Source organism: Lotus japonicus, chromosome 6 (genome assembly GCF_012489685.1).
Source record: "Lotus japonicus ecotype B-129 chromosome 6, LjGifu_v1.2".
Classification (NCBI taxonomy): Eukaryota; Viridiplantae; Streptophyta; class Magnoliopsida; order Fabales; family Fabaceae; genus Lotus; species Lotus japonicus.
Window position 1 is genome coordinate 63,456,747 of NC_080046.1, and position 14,362 is coordinate 63,471,108.

A 14,362-nucleotide genomic window follows, 5' to 3' on the forward strand; every position below is an offset into this window, starting at 1 on the left:
CTGCTTGATGGAAATTCCTTGAACTTCCATCTCCAGATTCTTACATACTCCCGAATTTCTCTCCTTAGCACCATTTCCCACCTCCACTATGTATTCAGTGGTTGCAATCACAGGTAACTCCAATTCAGATACCAGAACTTGAGAGATAAAATTGCTAGTTGCTCCACAGTCCACTAATACCCTCACTTCTCTGTTATTAATTCTCCCCTTCACCTTGAATGACTTGTTAGAGTTTAATCCCTCCTTGCTATTTAAGGACAGTTGCAAAACCTTTCCTTCCAACACAAACTCACCATCTTCTGCTTCTTCAAACACCTCCTCTTCTTCATCCTCTTCCTCAACTTCCATTAGAATCAGCTGAAAGTTCTTCTTGGTGCATATGTGCTCCTTGCCCCACTTCTCCCCACATTTGAAACATAAACCTTTCCTGCTTCTCTCCTGCAGTTCATCTTGAGACAACCTCTGCCCCCCGTTCCATTTTCTCTCTGGATTTTTGTTTTCTCCCACTGGATTCCCAGGATTCCCTTTGTTCTAGAAAGTTTTTCCCCCTTGATCTTGGTTTACCCCAGATCCTTTGTAAGGGATAATCACCCCTGCTTTGTATTTCCCTTTATCCCTCCATCTTCTGTCCTCTTCTCTGGTTTTCTCTCCTCTCATGGTGGAATTTTTCTCCTCTAGGAGCAAGGCTCTGTCCATTAAATCTGACAGATCTTCTGCGACATACAGCTTCATCTCAGCCCGGATTTCCTCCTGTAACCCATTTAAGAACACCCCCTTTAGGACTTCCCGATCTGCATTCCTCATGGGTGCTGCAGTCTTTTCGAATCTCTCCCTGTACTCCATGACACTTCCACTCTGCTTGATGCTAAACAAAGGCCCATAAGGATTCTGAACCAGATCAGGCTGAAACCTTCGAATCAAAGCCTGCTTAAATGGCTCCCATGCTCGCACTGGAGCTTGATCCTCCCACCACTGGAACCAGCCCAGAGCACCTTCTTCCATGGCTATCATCACCATCTCGAGCTTGTCTTCTTCTTCCACTCTACTGAGACGAAAGAATCTCTCCACTCGAGTAATCCAGCCGTAAGCATCCTTTCCGTTGAACATAGGAATGTCGATTCTCCTCCCTGTGATGGCTCGCAGGTGGCTCCTATGGTGTTGATGATCGTGTCGTTCCCTGCTACGCGATAAATCGCGCGACCCGGTTGGTGACCCGGTTCGTGAACCGCCCCACGATCTCGCGTTCGAATCATGGCTTCGAGCATGCGAGTGTTCTCGACGGCGAGGAGTGTTGGAACGCCCTCGAGTCCTCCTCCGTTCGCGACTTATCACCAGTCGCCGGAGTTCTTCAAACTGTTCGGTGGCTGTTTCCCTCATTTCCGATAAGGATCGCTCCAATTGGTCTACGCGGTTTTCCATGGCGCTGCGAGTAATCACCATACAAAGCTCCCTCAGGATCGGGAGCTCTGATACCAATGTTAGGTACCAGAGGAAATCAAAGAAACAGAAGTGATTTGTATATTAATTAGCACTGAATCCCCTGGAATATGAATTCCAGAAGCAGTGTTTGCAGGAATACAGAAATGACAAGAAAGAAAATAGAGCAATTCGAGAAGCTCTGGTTCTCCTAATTTCCCAGCCAAAAACCAGCCTACCTTCATCTCTCTATAACTGACCATATATATCCTTAGTCTATAGACTCTGGTCCCCACTCTATGGCCTGGACACCTCACCAGGTTGTTATTTAGAATCTATAACCTTCTAGAAGGAATTATCATTAGGGCAGCTGTCACAGGTTTTGGGCCTCCTAGTGTAAACCTTGCCAAACTTGGGCCTGCTAGTGATTGTTGCAACAACGCATGGAAAGAAGAAACTTTTTTGTTGTTATTTTAGCTGCTCTATTACATGGTATACATATGCTGCCGGTCTAATCTAATTGGACCCTAATAAATGGTGATTCAAATGAAGTAAGAAAATGAAGAGAAAAGAACAATCATGATGTTATATCACTCAGCTAGCTCCATTTCTTCTTGTAACTCATTTGAGAAAAGGACACTCATGAGGGTCAGCACTTGCACCTGATGAAATCATAAACCCAAGTACCAGCCATTGCTCCCATAACAGGCGACACCAAATATATCCACAATGCTGTGTAATTATTGTGCACAATTGCAGGTCCTAGGCTTCTTGCTGGATTCAATGATGCTCCGGTGATTGGCCTGTCAAATATTCTTGCATAAGTTCAAAGTTTGACCTTCTTCAAAATGGGTTAACATCTTAATTTTATTGTTGATTATTGGCTGCACTTAAAATATCATGTTAATTATATACAATCAGACTTTGAGATAGGTTAATACCCGGCAAACAACACATTTATCATTATCGTTGACCCAACTGCAATTCCAGCCAACTCACCAATCTGCATATTCAAAGGCACATAATTTGTAATATATCTATTACTAATATTTCTTGATGAAAATGTTAAATAGAAGATATAATCCAATAATTAATCACCAAATTATCAAGATTATTTTAGTAATTAGAAGAGGATAGATTACCGCTCTGTTATCTGTGGCTACTGCAGAAATAACAAACATGAGTTGGAAAGTGATTATGAACTCAATAAGAAAAGCTTGAAGGTCAGAACCAGCAGGGAGTGTTCCTACGAAATGGTCATCTTTGCCATTGAACATAAGTCTCAGGGCTCCACTCGCAAGTGTGGATCCAATTAATTGAGCTACTATATAAGCTGGTACCTGCAACATAATTAAAATCAAGAATAATTTACTTATATTAAATATTATTGGTCTACTTAGGATGATATTAAGTTATACAGATGGGTAATTTAGAGAACCTCAATTAGGAAAGAACAAAATAATTGTTTTCAGCAATTGGAATAGGAAATGAGAGGCGGTACATCGTAAAACTTAGGTACAGTTTCATGTTTGCAGTTTTTACTGTTGTCTAATTAGAATATGACACACAGATGGGAAATGATATGATAGTAAGAAATTATCACAATTAATTTAGTGTATAGCTGAGTTTTTTATTGGTTCATAGCAAAGACACACAAAAAAAAATTGCATATAAGTTTTATCCTATAAACTTGACAAGAAAATGTTTTGATTGAAGAAAATAATTGTTATAAGTTTCCCTCAAAATTGAACAGGGAGTCTCAATGAGAATTCCCTAATGATGATTTTCTTTTGTCATTCCAAACATGATTAATTGATATTTCATGATTCCTTTGTTGTTTTTATGATGAAAACACAACCAAATCTGAATCCATATATGATTATTTGATTTAACCTGTTTCAAAGGGAACCTTCTGGTGGAAGCATGAGCAAGGGTGACAGCAGGATTGAAATGAGCACCAGAGATGTGACCAACAGAGTAAATCAACACCATGACTGTGAGTCCCCAAACAATTGCAATCCCAGGAAGTGTGAGCACCTTGTCGTTGTTAAGGTTCACCACCACCGCACCACACCCTGCAAACACCATGAAGTAGGTGCCAATCACCTCTGCTACCACCTATATATATATTCAACAAACCAACACAACAATTTTTTCAATCAAAACAATTTCATGCCACCTTATGAGTTTTGTATGGAGAACAAAAGAGAGATACCAACCTTGTGCAAAAGGGGAACACAATCATTAGACTTTTTGGAGGAATTAAAGTTCACTACATTTGGACCTGCCTCTATGTTTCCATCGTTTGATGCAATTTCAGCCATTACAAATGATCGATAGAGAATAAGGACAATACTATAAAGTTGAAAAAGATGGCAAAAGAAGAATGGTTTGCTTTGTCTCCAAGAGCACTGGAGTTTATGTTAGAAGCAGAGAGATTCAGAGATTGAACTTTTTATTCTCATGTATTGGTAAGGAGAATGGACCAAACTACTCCTTTATGTTTTTGCTCTTCTGTCTTTTTTATAGGAATTAATATTCTGACTCATTTATGAAGTTTAAACAGTACAAGTTGTACACTTTGAGGAAGAAGAGAGTTTCTTCATCTATATTATATAGAAGTCAATGAGATCCATGATGCTTTTATTAATCATTTGATGTCATCAATACCCTACTCTATACGAAAACATGTATCGTCATTTATCAGAGAACCATTTAATCCCAAAAGCTTAAATTGTTGGGTAATGGTCACTTTAATAGTTTTATATTATACTCTAACACGCTCCCTCACGCAAGAGCCATTTGGGCTTGAAGTGTGGATAATGGACATGCCCACCTACCATGTGCTTAAATTCCACTTTTTAATTAGAAAGTGAGGGGAGTAAGGATCGAACTCTAGAGTCTAGACTACTAAGTCATAGATGCTCTGATACCATGTCAAGTAACCACTTAATTCCAAAAGCTTAAGCTGTTGGGTAAGGGCCACTTTAATGGTTTTATATTATACTCTAACATGTATTTTTAATCATAAGTACCACCCGCACGCGTATATTGACAAACACAAGATTGTTCTAGCTTAAGCAAAGATTTCCGACCGATTCGTTGTGAATATATTTGCGTTAAATACTTGGTAAAGAGATAAATTAAAGTTCCAATTTAATTAACAAAAATTAAAGTTAAAAAATTGATAGAAACATTAGTTTACATTCCCACTGGCTGTCTTGTTTTACTGGGTTATATATTTGCAAAAAACCCCTAACTAGTGATTACTTTTCACACACTAGCTAGTGATTCTTTCTTACAGTTGAACCCTAGTACATGGTGATCTTCAAACCAACAAAATGATCAAGAGAAAATAATACATTGACTCTTGTGTATCACTTAGCTCCTTTAAGGAAAGAGGAACTCTTGGTGAGTTCACGCACAGGCTTGTTGGTGATTCTGATGAAACTATAGGCCCATGTACCAGCCACTGCACCCAGAATTGGTGAAACCATGTATATCCATATTCCTTTGTACTGATTATGCACAATTGCAGGTCCTAAGCTTCTTGCTGGGTTCATTGATGCTCCAGTAATTGGCCTGTCAAATTTAATTTCACACATTGTAAGTTCTTAGCTTAACTTTGCTTCCAATAGTGTGTCACATTTTAATTTTATTAAATTTTTGGTAAAAACGTTCACTAAAATTGGCTAATTCAATTAGGTAATGAGATAGATTAATACCCTGCAAACAACACATTTAGCATTACTGTAGATCCAACTGCAAGCCCAGCCAACTCGCCAATCTGCAGGATTCAATAAAAAAAAAGGAATAATTAAGCAGAGTTATAGAAATTTTGTTCATACATTTTTAATGTAAGAACATGAGACTTTACCGCTCTGTTATCAGTAGCAACTCCGGAGACGACGAACATGAGGAGGAAAGTGATTATGAATTCAACAACAAAAGCTTGCAGGTCAGAACCAGCAGGAAGTGTTCCTGTAAAATGGTTATCTTTTCCACTGAATATAAGTCTGAGAGTTCCACTTGCAAGGGTGGATCCAATGACCTGAGCTAATATATAAGCTGGTACCTGCAATATGATTCAAATAAAGCAAAATTCAACATTTTGAGATTAATAAGGTACCAAAATTGGTGCCTATTTTGTATCCATACAAAATAATTAAACACATTCTCCTATATATAGAAGCTTAAATAATCAAAGTGAAATCACCAAAAAAGCGTATCAACTAACATAAGATTGTTTTATTTTATGTCAATATTTCGGGTTCGAGTCCCTGTGAATACAACTACGTTAAATCTTGTTAGGGAGAGATTTAGAGTCCATAGCGGCACTACCTGACCAGCTCGATCAGGATTGTCTCCGTACAAGATATTTGGTTCAAACAAAACAAAAAAACCCAAAGTGAAAGTGGAAAAATGCTATATTTGGTTCACCTGCTTCAAGGGAAATCTTTTGGTGGTAACATGAGCAATGGTAACAGCTGGGTTGAAATGAGCACCTGAGATGTGACCAATAGAGTAAACTAAAACCATAACAGCCAGTCCCCAAACAATTGCAATCCCAGGAAGTGTCACCACCTTGTCATTATTAAGGTTCACCACCACCGACGCACAACCTGCAAATATTAAAAAGTATGTGCCCAACACTTCTGCTACCAACTGCATTCAACAATCAACAAAATCATTTTTTTTGTCAGTTCTAACCAAATTTTCAAGCTCCATATAATCAACAAATTGATTACAAAAGAGACTACATACTAAAACAATTTGATATTTTTTATAGTTGACAATAATTTATGTTATGAATCCCAAATGTGTTGGGACTAGTTGGAAAACATAGCATTTCAATTGTTGTATCTGTATGGAGAAGGAAATAAAAGATTAGGAGAGGCACCTTCTGCAAAAGTGGCACACAGTCTTCTTCAATGCTATCACATTTTTTAGAGGCTTCATTGTTTACATTCAAAACCACCTCATCAGCCATTGCAATCGACAAAGAATATGGAAAAGGCTAATTAGAAGTGGTGGGAGAAGAATGTTATGTTATGCTTTGACAAAGAATGCTATAGAATAGGCTTTATCTCTTGAAGGTTAGAGCACAAGGTGATATATGAAAAACTGAGAGTGCAATGCCAATTTATTGGCACTCAAAAGTCCTAAAAAAGCAGAATGGGAGAAGGATATTCAGCGATGGTACAGCCCGGTTCATGAGTGTTTCTGTATATTTTTGGATAATCAAACCTCATAATCATGATCCACTCTGTAACGTAATTTTAAGATAAAATTTAATCTATGCAAACTGTGATATTTGTAGCTTGTGAGCTGTGCATGAGATGAAAGAATGCTTGTTTGGTATTAGTCCTATTTTTGGGTTTATTTTGGTCTACTCTCTAATGATATTTGGTTTACTGTCATATTTCTATCCACCATAAATGCAGAAAGGAGCATGAATGGGATAAGTCTTATTTTTGGGTTTATTTGTTCTTCTGTCTAATGGTATGGGTTGGCACGTTCTAATTGGAAAACGAAGTTGGCAATGCAACAATAAATTGGAAACAAAAGAGATTAACCTTTGAACTCTATTTTTAGTACATGCAACAAACAATCTAAATTGATGATTTTTCATTGGCTATTCTCTGATATTGGATTAAGTGCAGTGTGGCTCCTTAAGGAACAATACGACTAGTTAACAACTACTTATAACAGAATGTAACAGAATTCTGACAGACTCCAATAATGCTAACTAACTCTATTACACAACAGTTAGCTATGTAAACATACAAGAAATTAGTATTAGGCTAAGACTTACACCTAACATGCCCCCTTCAAGTGAACATATCCATTACAATAAGTCATCTCCAATTTTATAGAGGTGTATAACCTAAATACATGAATCAAAGCCTTGGTGCAAAATAACTCATCCAAACTTAACCCACCCAAAAAAGGGAATGAGGTTCGCCTAAAACTGATAATAATACATGAATCGCCGGTGGTGAATGTACAACGGGATCACCCGCATAAGAAAGAGGTCGCGGCTAATAGCTCACCAAATATAGGAGTCGTTTGCCAGTCGGTGGTGTCACTCGCCTGGTAGAGGAGTCGCGAAAGAGTGGTCAGGTCACTCCTGACTAGTCCAGTTTTGATTAAGGAAAAAATTTCAAACACTCTTTAGTTTTGTTCTCAAGTCAATAAACTTAAGAGAAGTGAGAGGCTTTGTCAGACCATTTGTTGTTTGAAGATCAGCAGGAATATGACAAACTTTGAGTGACTTGCTGAGAACCTTCTCTCGAACAAAATGTAAGTCTAATTCCAGATGCTTAGTCTTTGGAGTGAAGAACATGATTATGTGGTAGTGAAACAAAGCTGAGATTGCCACACAGAATTACAGGAGTATGAAACTGAAACTGTAGCTCAGTGAGGAGATTGCATCCAAAGTAACTCTCCTAAGTGCTGGCTAAACTTCTATATTTCATTTTTTAAAATTTTGAAATAGCATAAAGCATGAAAGAATATGTCATTACAAGTACCAAAATTAAAATTATAAAAATGCATCCTATCATCACCACTACATGTCTGGCCTAACCCAAGGCGAAAAGTTTATGGTCAATCATGGAGGGATAGTACTAGTAGAACATTATTAATAAATGTCAACCTTTTCAGAAAATAAACAAATTAAGAATATGAGGATATAGTGCCATTTTTTCATATATAATAGAGTTCTTAATTTTTTTATTACATAGGTAGCTTGCACGGCAAGAGTTAATGGCTAAGTTTATGTACAATTAAACAACACTTGCGAATAAATATATTGTATCAATCAGAAAGTCAACTTTAGAGAATCACAGGCCTTGGCGAAGCTATTTTACATGCATAAATACACTTCATATATACAAGTAACTGGGATTCAAGACTTTCCTGATCAGAGCTAAATCAACTTTATCTGCAAAGAAAGGAATGGATGCACCTAAAGAGTAAGAGTTCAGAATATGTTCCATTTTATGCCTGTAGTTTATGGCCTTGGTTTGAAAACCCTATGACTTTAATTATGTCATATGCACTACTCACATTCTGATTTATCCCTGTTTGCAGTCATCAAGATGTTGTGAATGTGGATGTCGAAGCTGCCAAAGATCTGCTCAATTCATCTGGTTACCGTTATCTCGATGTGAGGTATCAAAGGGATTAAGTTTCTCCAATTTCATCTTCTTTTTTGTTTTTTTTAGGAAAAAACCAGTGAAAAAGAAGAAACTAATGTCCTTTCTTTTTTCCTATGAACAGAACAGTTGAGGAATTCAACAAAAGCCATGTTGATAATGCTTTAAATATCGCCTATATGTTTAGCACAGAAGCAGGTATATTGGATTATAGAATGGTAGCTTCATCTTTTGATTTCAGTTTTCTAGTCCTTAAGAGAAAATGCAGCCACAAAGTATGAAAATATTTTGGATGAATAAATTCAGCAAACTTTCTTCAATGACACTTGTTTTCTTTGTCCTCTTTGCAAATCAACAGGAAGGGTGAAAAATCCTGATTTTCTTGACCAGGTAGCAGCAGTATGCAAGAGTGAGGATCACTTGCTTGTGGTAAGAAATCTAAGCTAGCCTTCTAAAATATAAAACAGAAACAATCTCAAGAAAAAGATCAAAGATGTTGACTTATGATAATGGATCACAAATTCAGGCGTGCAACAGTGGAGGAAGAGGACGCAAAGCTGTTATAGATTTGCTTGATTCAGTAAGTCTGTGACTAATCTCAAATTCTCAATCTTAGTTCAAGGTTACTGCTACATGCATATTTTGGTATGAATGACAACTAATACAAATTTGCCTCCTCTAGGTGTCAAAAGTGCACTTTAAAGAATAAACATGCATTATAAGGGTAGATTGAGATTTTAATTAAGTTTATGGTTTATTGTACTGTGTATGTGTTTTGTCATGATTTATTCTGTAGTCTTGTAGAGCCAAATGAATAAAGTAAATGGAGAACTGAAAAATACATACTAAACTTGGTAAACGAATTTAGTGTGTTTGAAATATCAGTTGAATGTAACGTGAATGAACTTTCATCCCAATCCATAAAAAGAGTTTCGTTTACTTTTTGGCTCAAAGTGCTGACGTCCGTTTGATCACGTATTGTGTAGGGATATAAACATGTTTTTAACATGGGGGGAGGCTACTCTGCGTGGGTGGATGCTGGATTTGCTGGGGACAAGCCAGCAGAAGAGCTCAAAACTGCTTGCAAGTTCCGTCCTTGAGAGTGTTCATATTTTACACCACTGCCTAGTGAACATTGAAGGATGTATTATCTTATATCTTGCCTTCTCTAATTTTATGAATAAAGCTCAATGTTTCACTAGATGGTTAATTCATATTTGCTTGTACCAACTTCCAATGTAACAAAAAACAAATATCACAATGATGCATGAATAAGAAGAAACTGGACATTCATTTCCTCAAGCTTTATATTACAGGGTCATTTGGCTCTCTAAAACTTGTGACTTTTTCTAACACATCAACCCTAATGCACGGTGATCTTCAAAATAATAACATGAAGAAAAACTGAAAAAGAAACATTCTCAGGTTCCCTGTTAAATCATTCAGCTTCCCCACGTTTTGCTGCTTTAAGGAAAGATGCACTCTTGGTAATTTCACGCACTGGCTTGTTGGTTTGTCTGATGAAACTGTAGGTCCATGTACCAGCCACAGCACCCAGAATCGGTGAAACGATGTATATCCATATTCCTTTGTACTGACTGTGCACAATAGCAGGTCCTAAGCTCCTTGCTGGATTCATTGATGCTCCAGTGGGAGGCCTGTTAAATATATTTTCAAAGCACAAATGAGTTCTAATAAGTTTGACCTTGCTTCTGCAATGATTTAAATCTGAATTTTATGGAATTATGTACATTCTTAATGTAAAATCCTGCACTAAATGGTATATTTCAGTTAGGTTCTGAGATAGGTTAATACCCGGCAAACAACACATTTAGGAGAACTGTAGAGCCAACTGCAAGTCCAGCCAACTCACCAATCTGCAGGAATTAAAATTGAAATGAATCAACAAGATCTATAATTCTATATGTATCTGAAGTAGGACTGAAGAATGTTTATATATGTAGGTGAGGACTGAGGAGAATATATATTTTGGTTATACATTTCTTGAATATAATTATATAAGAACATGAGATCTTACCGCTCTGTTATCAGTGGCAACTCCAGAGACGACGAACATAAGTAAGAAAGTGATTATGAATTCAATCACAAATGCTTGCAGGTCAGAACCAGCTGGGAGTGTCCCTGTAAACTGATTCTCCTTGCCACTAAATATAAGTCTGAGAGTTCCAGTTGCAAGTGTGGATCCAATTACCTGAGCTATTATATAAGCTGGTACCTACAATCAATATGATTCAAATGAAACAAAACTCAATAATTTGAGACAAATTGAGATAGCAAAGACAAGAAAGAAGGTATAAAGAGGTATTTAATTCAATTCAACTTTAATACGGTACGCAAAATTGGTGCATATTTTGTATTGAGGAAAAATGACAAAAATATGTTACATATAATTGAATCACATTCTCCTGTATATTAGCAAATCTTACATTTGACCAAAGTGATCTAGTAAAAAGGCTATTTTGATTCATTCACCTGCTTTAAGGGAAATCTTTTGGTGGTAGCATGAGCAATGGTAACAGCTGGGTTGAAATGTGCACCAGAGATGTGACCAATAGAGTAAACCAAAACCATTACAGCCAGTCCCCAAACAATTGCAATCCCAGGAAGTGACACCACCTTGTCATTATTAAGGTTCACCACCACAGAAGCACACCCAGCAAATATCAAGAAGTATGTCCCTATCACCTCTGCTACCAACTACATTCAACAATCAACAAATTGTCACATATTTTCAAGCTCCATAATATAATCAATAAGTTGATTCAAAAAGAGACTACACCCTTCATGGATTCTGGATTCTAATATACAACTAAATCAAATAGTTTGGAACTTAATAATAGACAAACAATTTATTTCATAAAACCCTAATGGATTGTGACTAATTGGGAAGAAAGGAAAAGGAAAGAGAAAGACACCTTCTGCAAAAGAGGGACACAGTCTTCTTCAATGCTTTCACACTTTCTGGTGGCATCACCATTTACATTAAAAACCACCTCGTGATTTCCGCTGCTTCCTGAATTATCAGCCATGACAGACAGAGAATAAGGAAAAGCCTAAGAAATGCCCTGCTTTGTCAAACAATGCTGTAGAAAAAAGGCTATATGGATTGATGTTGAGAGATTGCACTTGTTCAATTTCTTTCCAGATGGGGAAGGAAATTTGAGAATGCAACCTCTTTTTTTTTTTCTGGGAGCTAGTGCCTTATTTCTCAGCAATCACCATGCAATTTGCAATCTCCTTTGTTCTGTTTCTGTAGGTAACAATTTTATATGTGGTATTTGTGGTTGTGATGTGAGAGAAGCATTGAAAGCTTGTCCAACGATTCACCGAAAATGCAGTTATGGGCATGAAATTAATGGCTTATTTTTGGTTTATAATAACCTCAAATTTCGTCAATACTAATGGTATGGGGTTGCTTGTCTGTACACACGTAGTATGCAGTAGATTTATATAGGGGATGGGAGGGAATCAAGGTATTCAAAGATAAAGATATTCAAAGATCAATAGTTGGTCTCCTATGTAATTCAGAGTTCGACTCATTTAATATCATCTTCGAGTCTCAAATGAATTAATCTCATATTTGTCAGCCGTGGGATAACTTAGGAAATCAAAGACATCAAGATTTGATACTTTTCATTTTTCCAGTCATAAAAGGAGGCATTGCAATATAAACTTATCTCCTGCATTAATACATGCATAAGCATTCATGTGATTCTGATACTAATACTTTGACGCAGGCTTCAGCTGTACCTGCTCTTATCCGTTTGAGTCACATGCAAAAATTTATGGATAAACTTTTATAATTCGATTTCACTTTTGAATTGAAAATTCAATTCAACATTTTGGGAAACCGTAACAATAAGTTATCCAATGAAGTTATGAAGAAATTTCAATTTTTGTGCAAAGAAAAAAAGTGTGGAGGTTGCTAACCTCCACGTGAAAATGTGGTTTATACCATATATGCAAGCAAGCAAATCCCCCAACAACACATAGGAGGGCACCCAAGAGAGATATCGATGAGATGAGATTAACTTACATTAACTGTAAATCTGAGCATATTAACATGTCCTGATAGACTTTTATGAATAATAAATTATATTATCTCAACTGCTTATTAGAATTTATAATCAATGAAGTACTTGAGAGATCGTGAATACTGAATACAAAGAAATAATTTGTGCTTATCAACTGCCCCTTTTTTTTTTTACTTTATTCAATAAAATTTGGCTTATCTAAAAAAAAGCTTATCAACTTTTTTTGTGTGTTATATTTTTCTTGACTTCATTCATTGACTTTTGATCACGATAAATTGTTTTTATTGCAAATAGTCTAAGTGTCTTCCTGAGAACAAGTGTAGTTTAAGTGTGAGGAGTTTAAGCAAGGGAACTCTAATACAAATTCCTTAGCAGAAGATTAAGAGGTTATTCGGTATAGACTACTTGGAAATTGGTTCACCCTCTTCCCTTGTTTTAATGTTATTAGCTATGATTCATGTTTATGATGAGTAGCTAAGCAACATCTCTCAAGATTATGCTGTAATATATTATGTGAACCTCAATTTATAGTTTTCTAGTATCAATTTCCGGCCGCTATTGATTGATGCTTTTCTTTTCGGGCTTATATATTTATTGCGACTTAATCAACCGTAATATAGTCTTAGGGCCCGTTTGGTGGTCGGGATAGAATATGATATGTGAACATGATAGCAACAGGATATGATAAGAGCAGGATAGACTCTTATCATATCCTGTGTTTGAGGTGCACATGATAAAGACAGGATATGATAAGGAAAAATGTATCAGATTTATATTTAATAAAAAATACATTTAAAATTGATCATTCGATTAATTAGCCTATTTTATGAACGAGTATATATTTTAAAATAAATAAAATTAATTTAAATTTTATTAATTAGCCTATTTTATTGTTTTGAAGATAACCTATATTTTAAATAAAATTAAGCAGTTAACCAATTGGTTTTCACTTAGTTGTGACACGTAATAATTAACAATAAAAGTTAACTAAATTAAAAATATTATTATTTCAAAATTAATTTATATTTAAATTATAAATTATTATATAAGTAGATAAGTAGTTTTAAACAATAGGAGATGAAAATAAAAAAATTAATCTATTACTATTAAAAAATCAATATTTGTAATCCATGGTTTTCACTTAGTTGTGACACGTGATAAACAATAAAAATTAACTAAATTAAAAATATTATTATTTCAAAAATACTTTATATTTAAATTATTATATAAGTAGATAAATAATTTTTAAATAATAGGAGATGAAAATATTAAATTAGTCTATTATTATTAATAAATCAATATTTATAAGTGAGTAGTCTATTTTACTATTTATGAATAATAAATTTTTTTTAATTTTTTTAGTTAAATTAATATTTATATATTTATTAATTAATATTATTATAAATTACAAATTATATAATATTAAAATAAATTAATTTGGAGTTAGGATACTGAAAGAAAATATATAACTGGTATTCTATCCTGTTCTATCCTAGCTCTCTCTCAGGATAACTTTTACATATGATTGACATGATAGGATAGGAGACAGGATAGTGTTATCCTATCATATTGGCGCAACAAACAACAGATAACAACATGATATGATTATTATCATGTCCTATCATATTCTGTTCTGGCCACCAAACGGACCCTTAGTGAATTAGCTCACCTCTTACCCATGGTGTTAATTTATGGAACGGAGAGAAAATTGAATTTAGTGGAGTCACTCTT

At 35.6% G+C, this 14,362-nt stretch overlaps 4 protein-coding genes across 5 annotated transcripts; 1 reads left to right on the top strand and 3 right to left on the bottom strand.

The window, feature by feature from the left end:
- Nucleotides 1-1,500: 1,500 nt before the first annotated feature.
- Nucleotides 1,501-3,990, bottom strand: LOC130726156 (aquaporin NIP1-2-like). The gene is made up of 5 exons (XM_057577386.1): nucleotides 3,636-3,990; nucleotides 3,310-3,534; nucleotides 2,559-2,756; nucleotides 2,358-2,419; nucleotides 1,501-2,219 (listed from the first exon to the last, which is right to left on the bottom strand). The coding sequence occupies exons 1-5, from the start codon at nucleotides 3,738-3,740 to the stop codon at nucleotides 2,066-2,068; spliced, it is 744 nt and encodes a 247-aa protein (XP_057433369.1). The 5' UTR covers nucleotides 3,741-3,990; the 3' UTR covers nucleotides 1,501-2,065.
- A 557-nt stretch (nucleotides 3,991-4,547) lies between these two features.
- Nucleotides 4,548-7,572, bottom strand: LOC130722694 (aquaporin NIP1-2-like). Of its 2 annotated transcripts, XM_057573512.1 has the most exons (5): nucleotides 6,317-7,572; nucleotides 5,857-6,081; nucleotides 5,294-5,491; nucleotides 5,142-5,203; nucleotides 4,548-4,998 (listed from the first exon to the last, which is right to left on the bottom strand). In XM_057573512.1, the coding sequence occupies exons 1-5, from the start codon at nucleotides 6,404-6,406 to the stop codon at nucleotides 4,794-4,796; spliced, it is 780 nt and encodes a 259-aa protein (XP_057429495.1). In that variant the 5' UTR covers nucleotides 6,407-7,572; the 3' UTR covers nucleotides 4,548-4,793. The 2 variants fall into 2 exon arrangements, with proteins under 2 accessions (XP_057429495.1, XP_057429496.1); XM_057573513.1 differs by lacking the exon at nucleotides 6,317-7,572 and having other exon boundaries at nucleotides 5,857-6,087.
- Nucleotides 7,573-8,250: 678 nt separating this feature from the next.
- On the top strand, nucleotides 8,251-9,878 carry LOC130722695 (protein HIGH ARSENIC CONTENT 1, mitochondrial). Its single transcript, XM_057573514.1, has 6 exons — nucleotides 8,251-8,393; nucleotides 8,512-8,592; nucleotides 8,701-8,774; nucleotides 8,935-9,005; nucleotides 9,103-9,156; nucleotides 9,563-9,878. The coding sequence occupies exons 1-6, from the start codon at nucleotides 8,377-8,379 to the stop codon at nucleotides 9,674-9,676; spliced, it is 411 nt and encodes a 136-aa protein (XP_057429497.1). The 5' UTR covers nucleotides 8,251-8,376; the 3' UTR covers nucleotides 9,677-9,878.
- LOC130722693 (aquaporin NIP1-2-like) lies at nucleotides 9,849-11,852 on the bottom strand. The gene is made up of 5 exons (XM_057573511.1): nucleotides 11,513-11,852; nucleotides 11,070-11,294; nucleotides 10,615-10,812; nucleotides 10,392-10,453; nucleotides 9,849-10,234 (listed from the first exon to the last, which is right to left on the bottom strand). Exons 1-5 carry the CDS (start codon nucleotides 11,624-11,626, stop codon nucleotides 10,015-10,017), a joined length of 819 nt encoding a protein of 272 aa, XP_057429494.1. The 5' UTR covers nucleotides 11,627-11,852; the 3' UTR covers nucleotides 9,849-10,014.
- Nucleotides 11,853-14,362: the final 2,510 nt, after the last annotated feature.

What these genes read in the sequence shown, in the direction of transcription:
- LOC130722694 (XM_057573512.1), bottom strand. Translation starts at nt 6,406, where the DNA reads ATGGCTGATGAGGTGGTTTTGAATGTAAACAATGAAGCCTCTAAAAAA. An exon ending in GTGTGCCACTTTTGCAGAAG is followed by an intron (nt 6,082 to 6,316) that starts GTGCCTCTCCTA and finishes TGTTGAATGCAG; the next exon opens with TTGGTAGCAGAAGTGTTGGG. An exon ending in AAAGATTTCCCTTGAAGCAG is followed by an intron (nt 5,492 to 5,856) that starts GTGAACCAAATA and finishes ATCATATTGCAG; the next exon opens with GTACCAGCTTATATATTAGC.
- LOC130722693 (XM_057573511.1), bottom strand. Translation starts at nt 11,626, where the DNA reads ATGGCTGATAATTCAGGAAGCAGCGGAAATCACGAGGTGGTTTTTAAT. An exon ending in AAAGATTTCCCTTAAAGCAG is followed by an intron (nt 10,813 to 11,069) that starts GTGAATGAATCA and finishes TATTGATTGTAG; the next exon opens with GTACCAGCTTATATAATAGC. An exon ending in CTAAATGTGTTGTTTGCCGG is followed by an intron (nt 10,235 to 10,391) that starts GTATTAACCTAT and finishes TATATTTAACAG; the next exon opens with GCCTCCCACTGGAGCATCAA.
- LOC130726156 (XM_057577386.1), bottom strand. Translation starts at nt 3,740, where the DNA reads ATGGCTGAAATTGCATCAAACGATGGAAACATAGAGGCAGGTCCAAAT. An exon ending in TAGCCACAGATAACAGAGCG is followed by an intron (nt 2,420 to 2,558) that starts GTAATCTATCCT and finishes TTGAATATGCAG; the next exon opens with ATTGGTGAGTTGGCTGGAAT. An exon ending in ATAAATGTGTTGTTTGCCGG is followed by an intron (nt 2,220 to 2,357) that starts GTATTAACCTAT and finishes AATATTTGACAG; the next exon opens with GCCAATCACCGGAGCATCAT.
- LOC130722695 (XM_057573514.1), top strand. An exon ending in TACCGTTATCTCGATGTGAG is followed by an intron (nt 8,593 to 8,700) that starts GTATCAAAGGGA and finishes TCCTATGAACAG; the next exon opens with AACAGTTGAGGAATTCAACA. An exon ending in TATGTTTAGCACAGAAGCAG is followed by an intron (nt 8,775 to 8,934) that starts GTATATTGGATT and finishes GCAAATCAACAG; the next exon opens with GAAGGGTGAAAAATCCTGAT.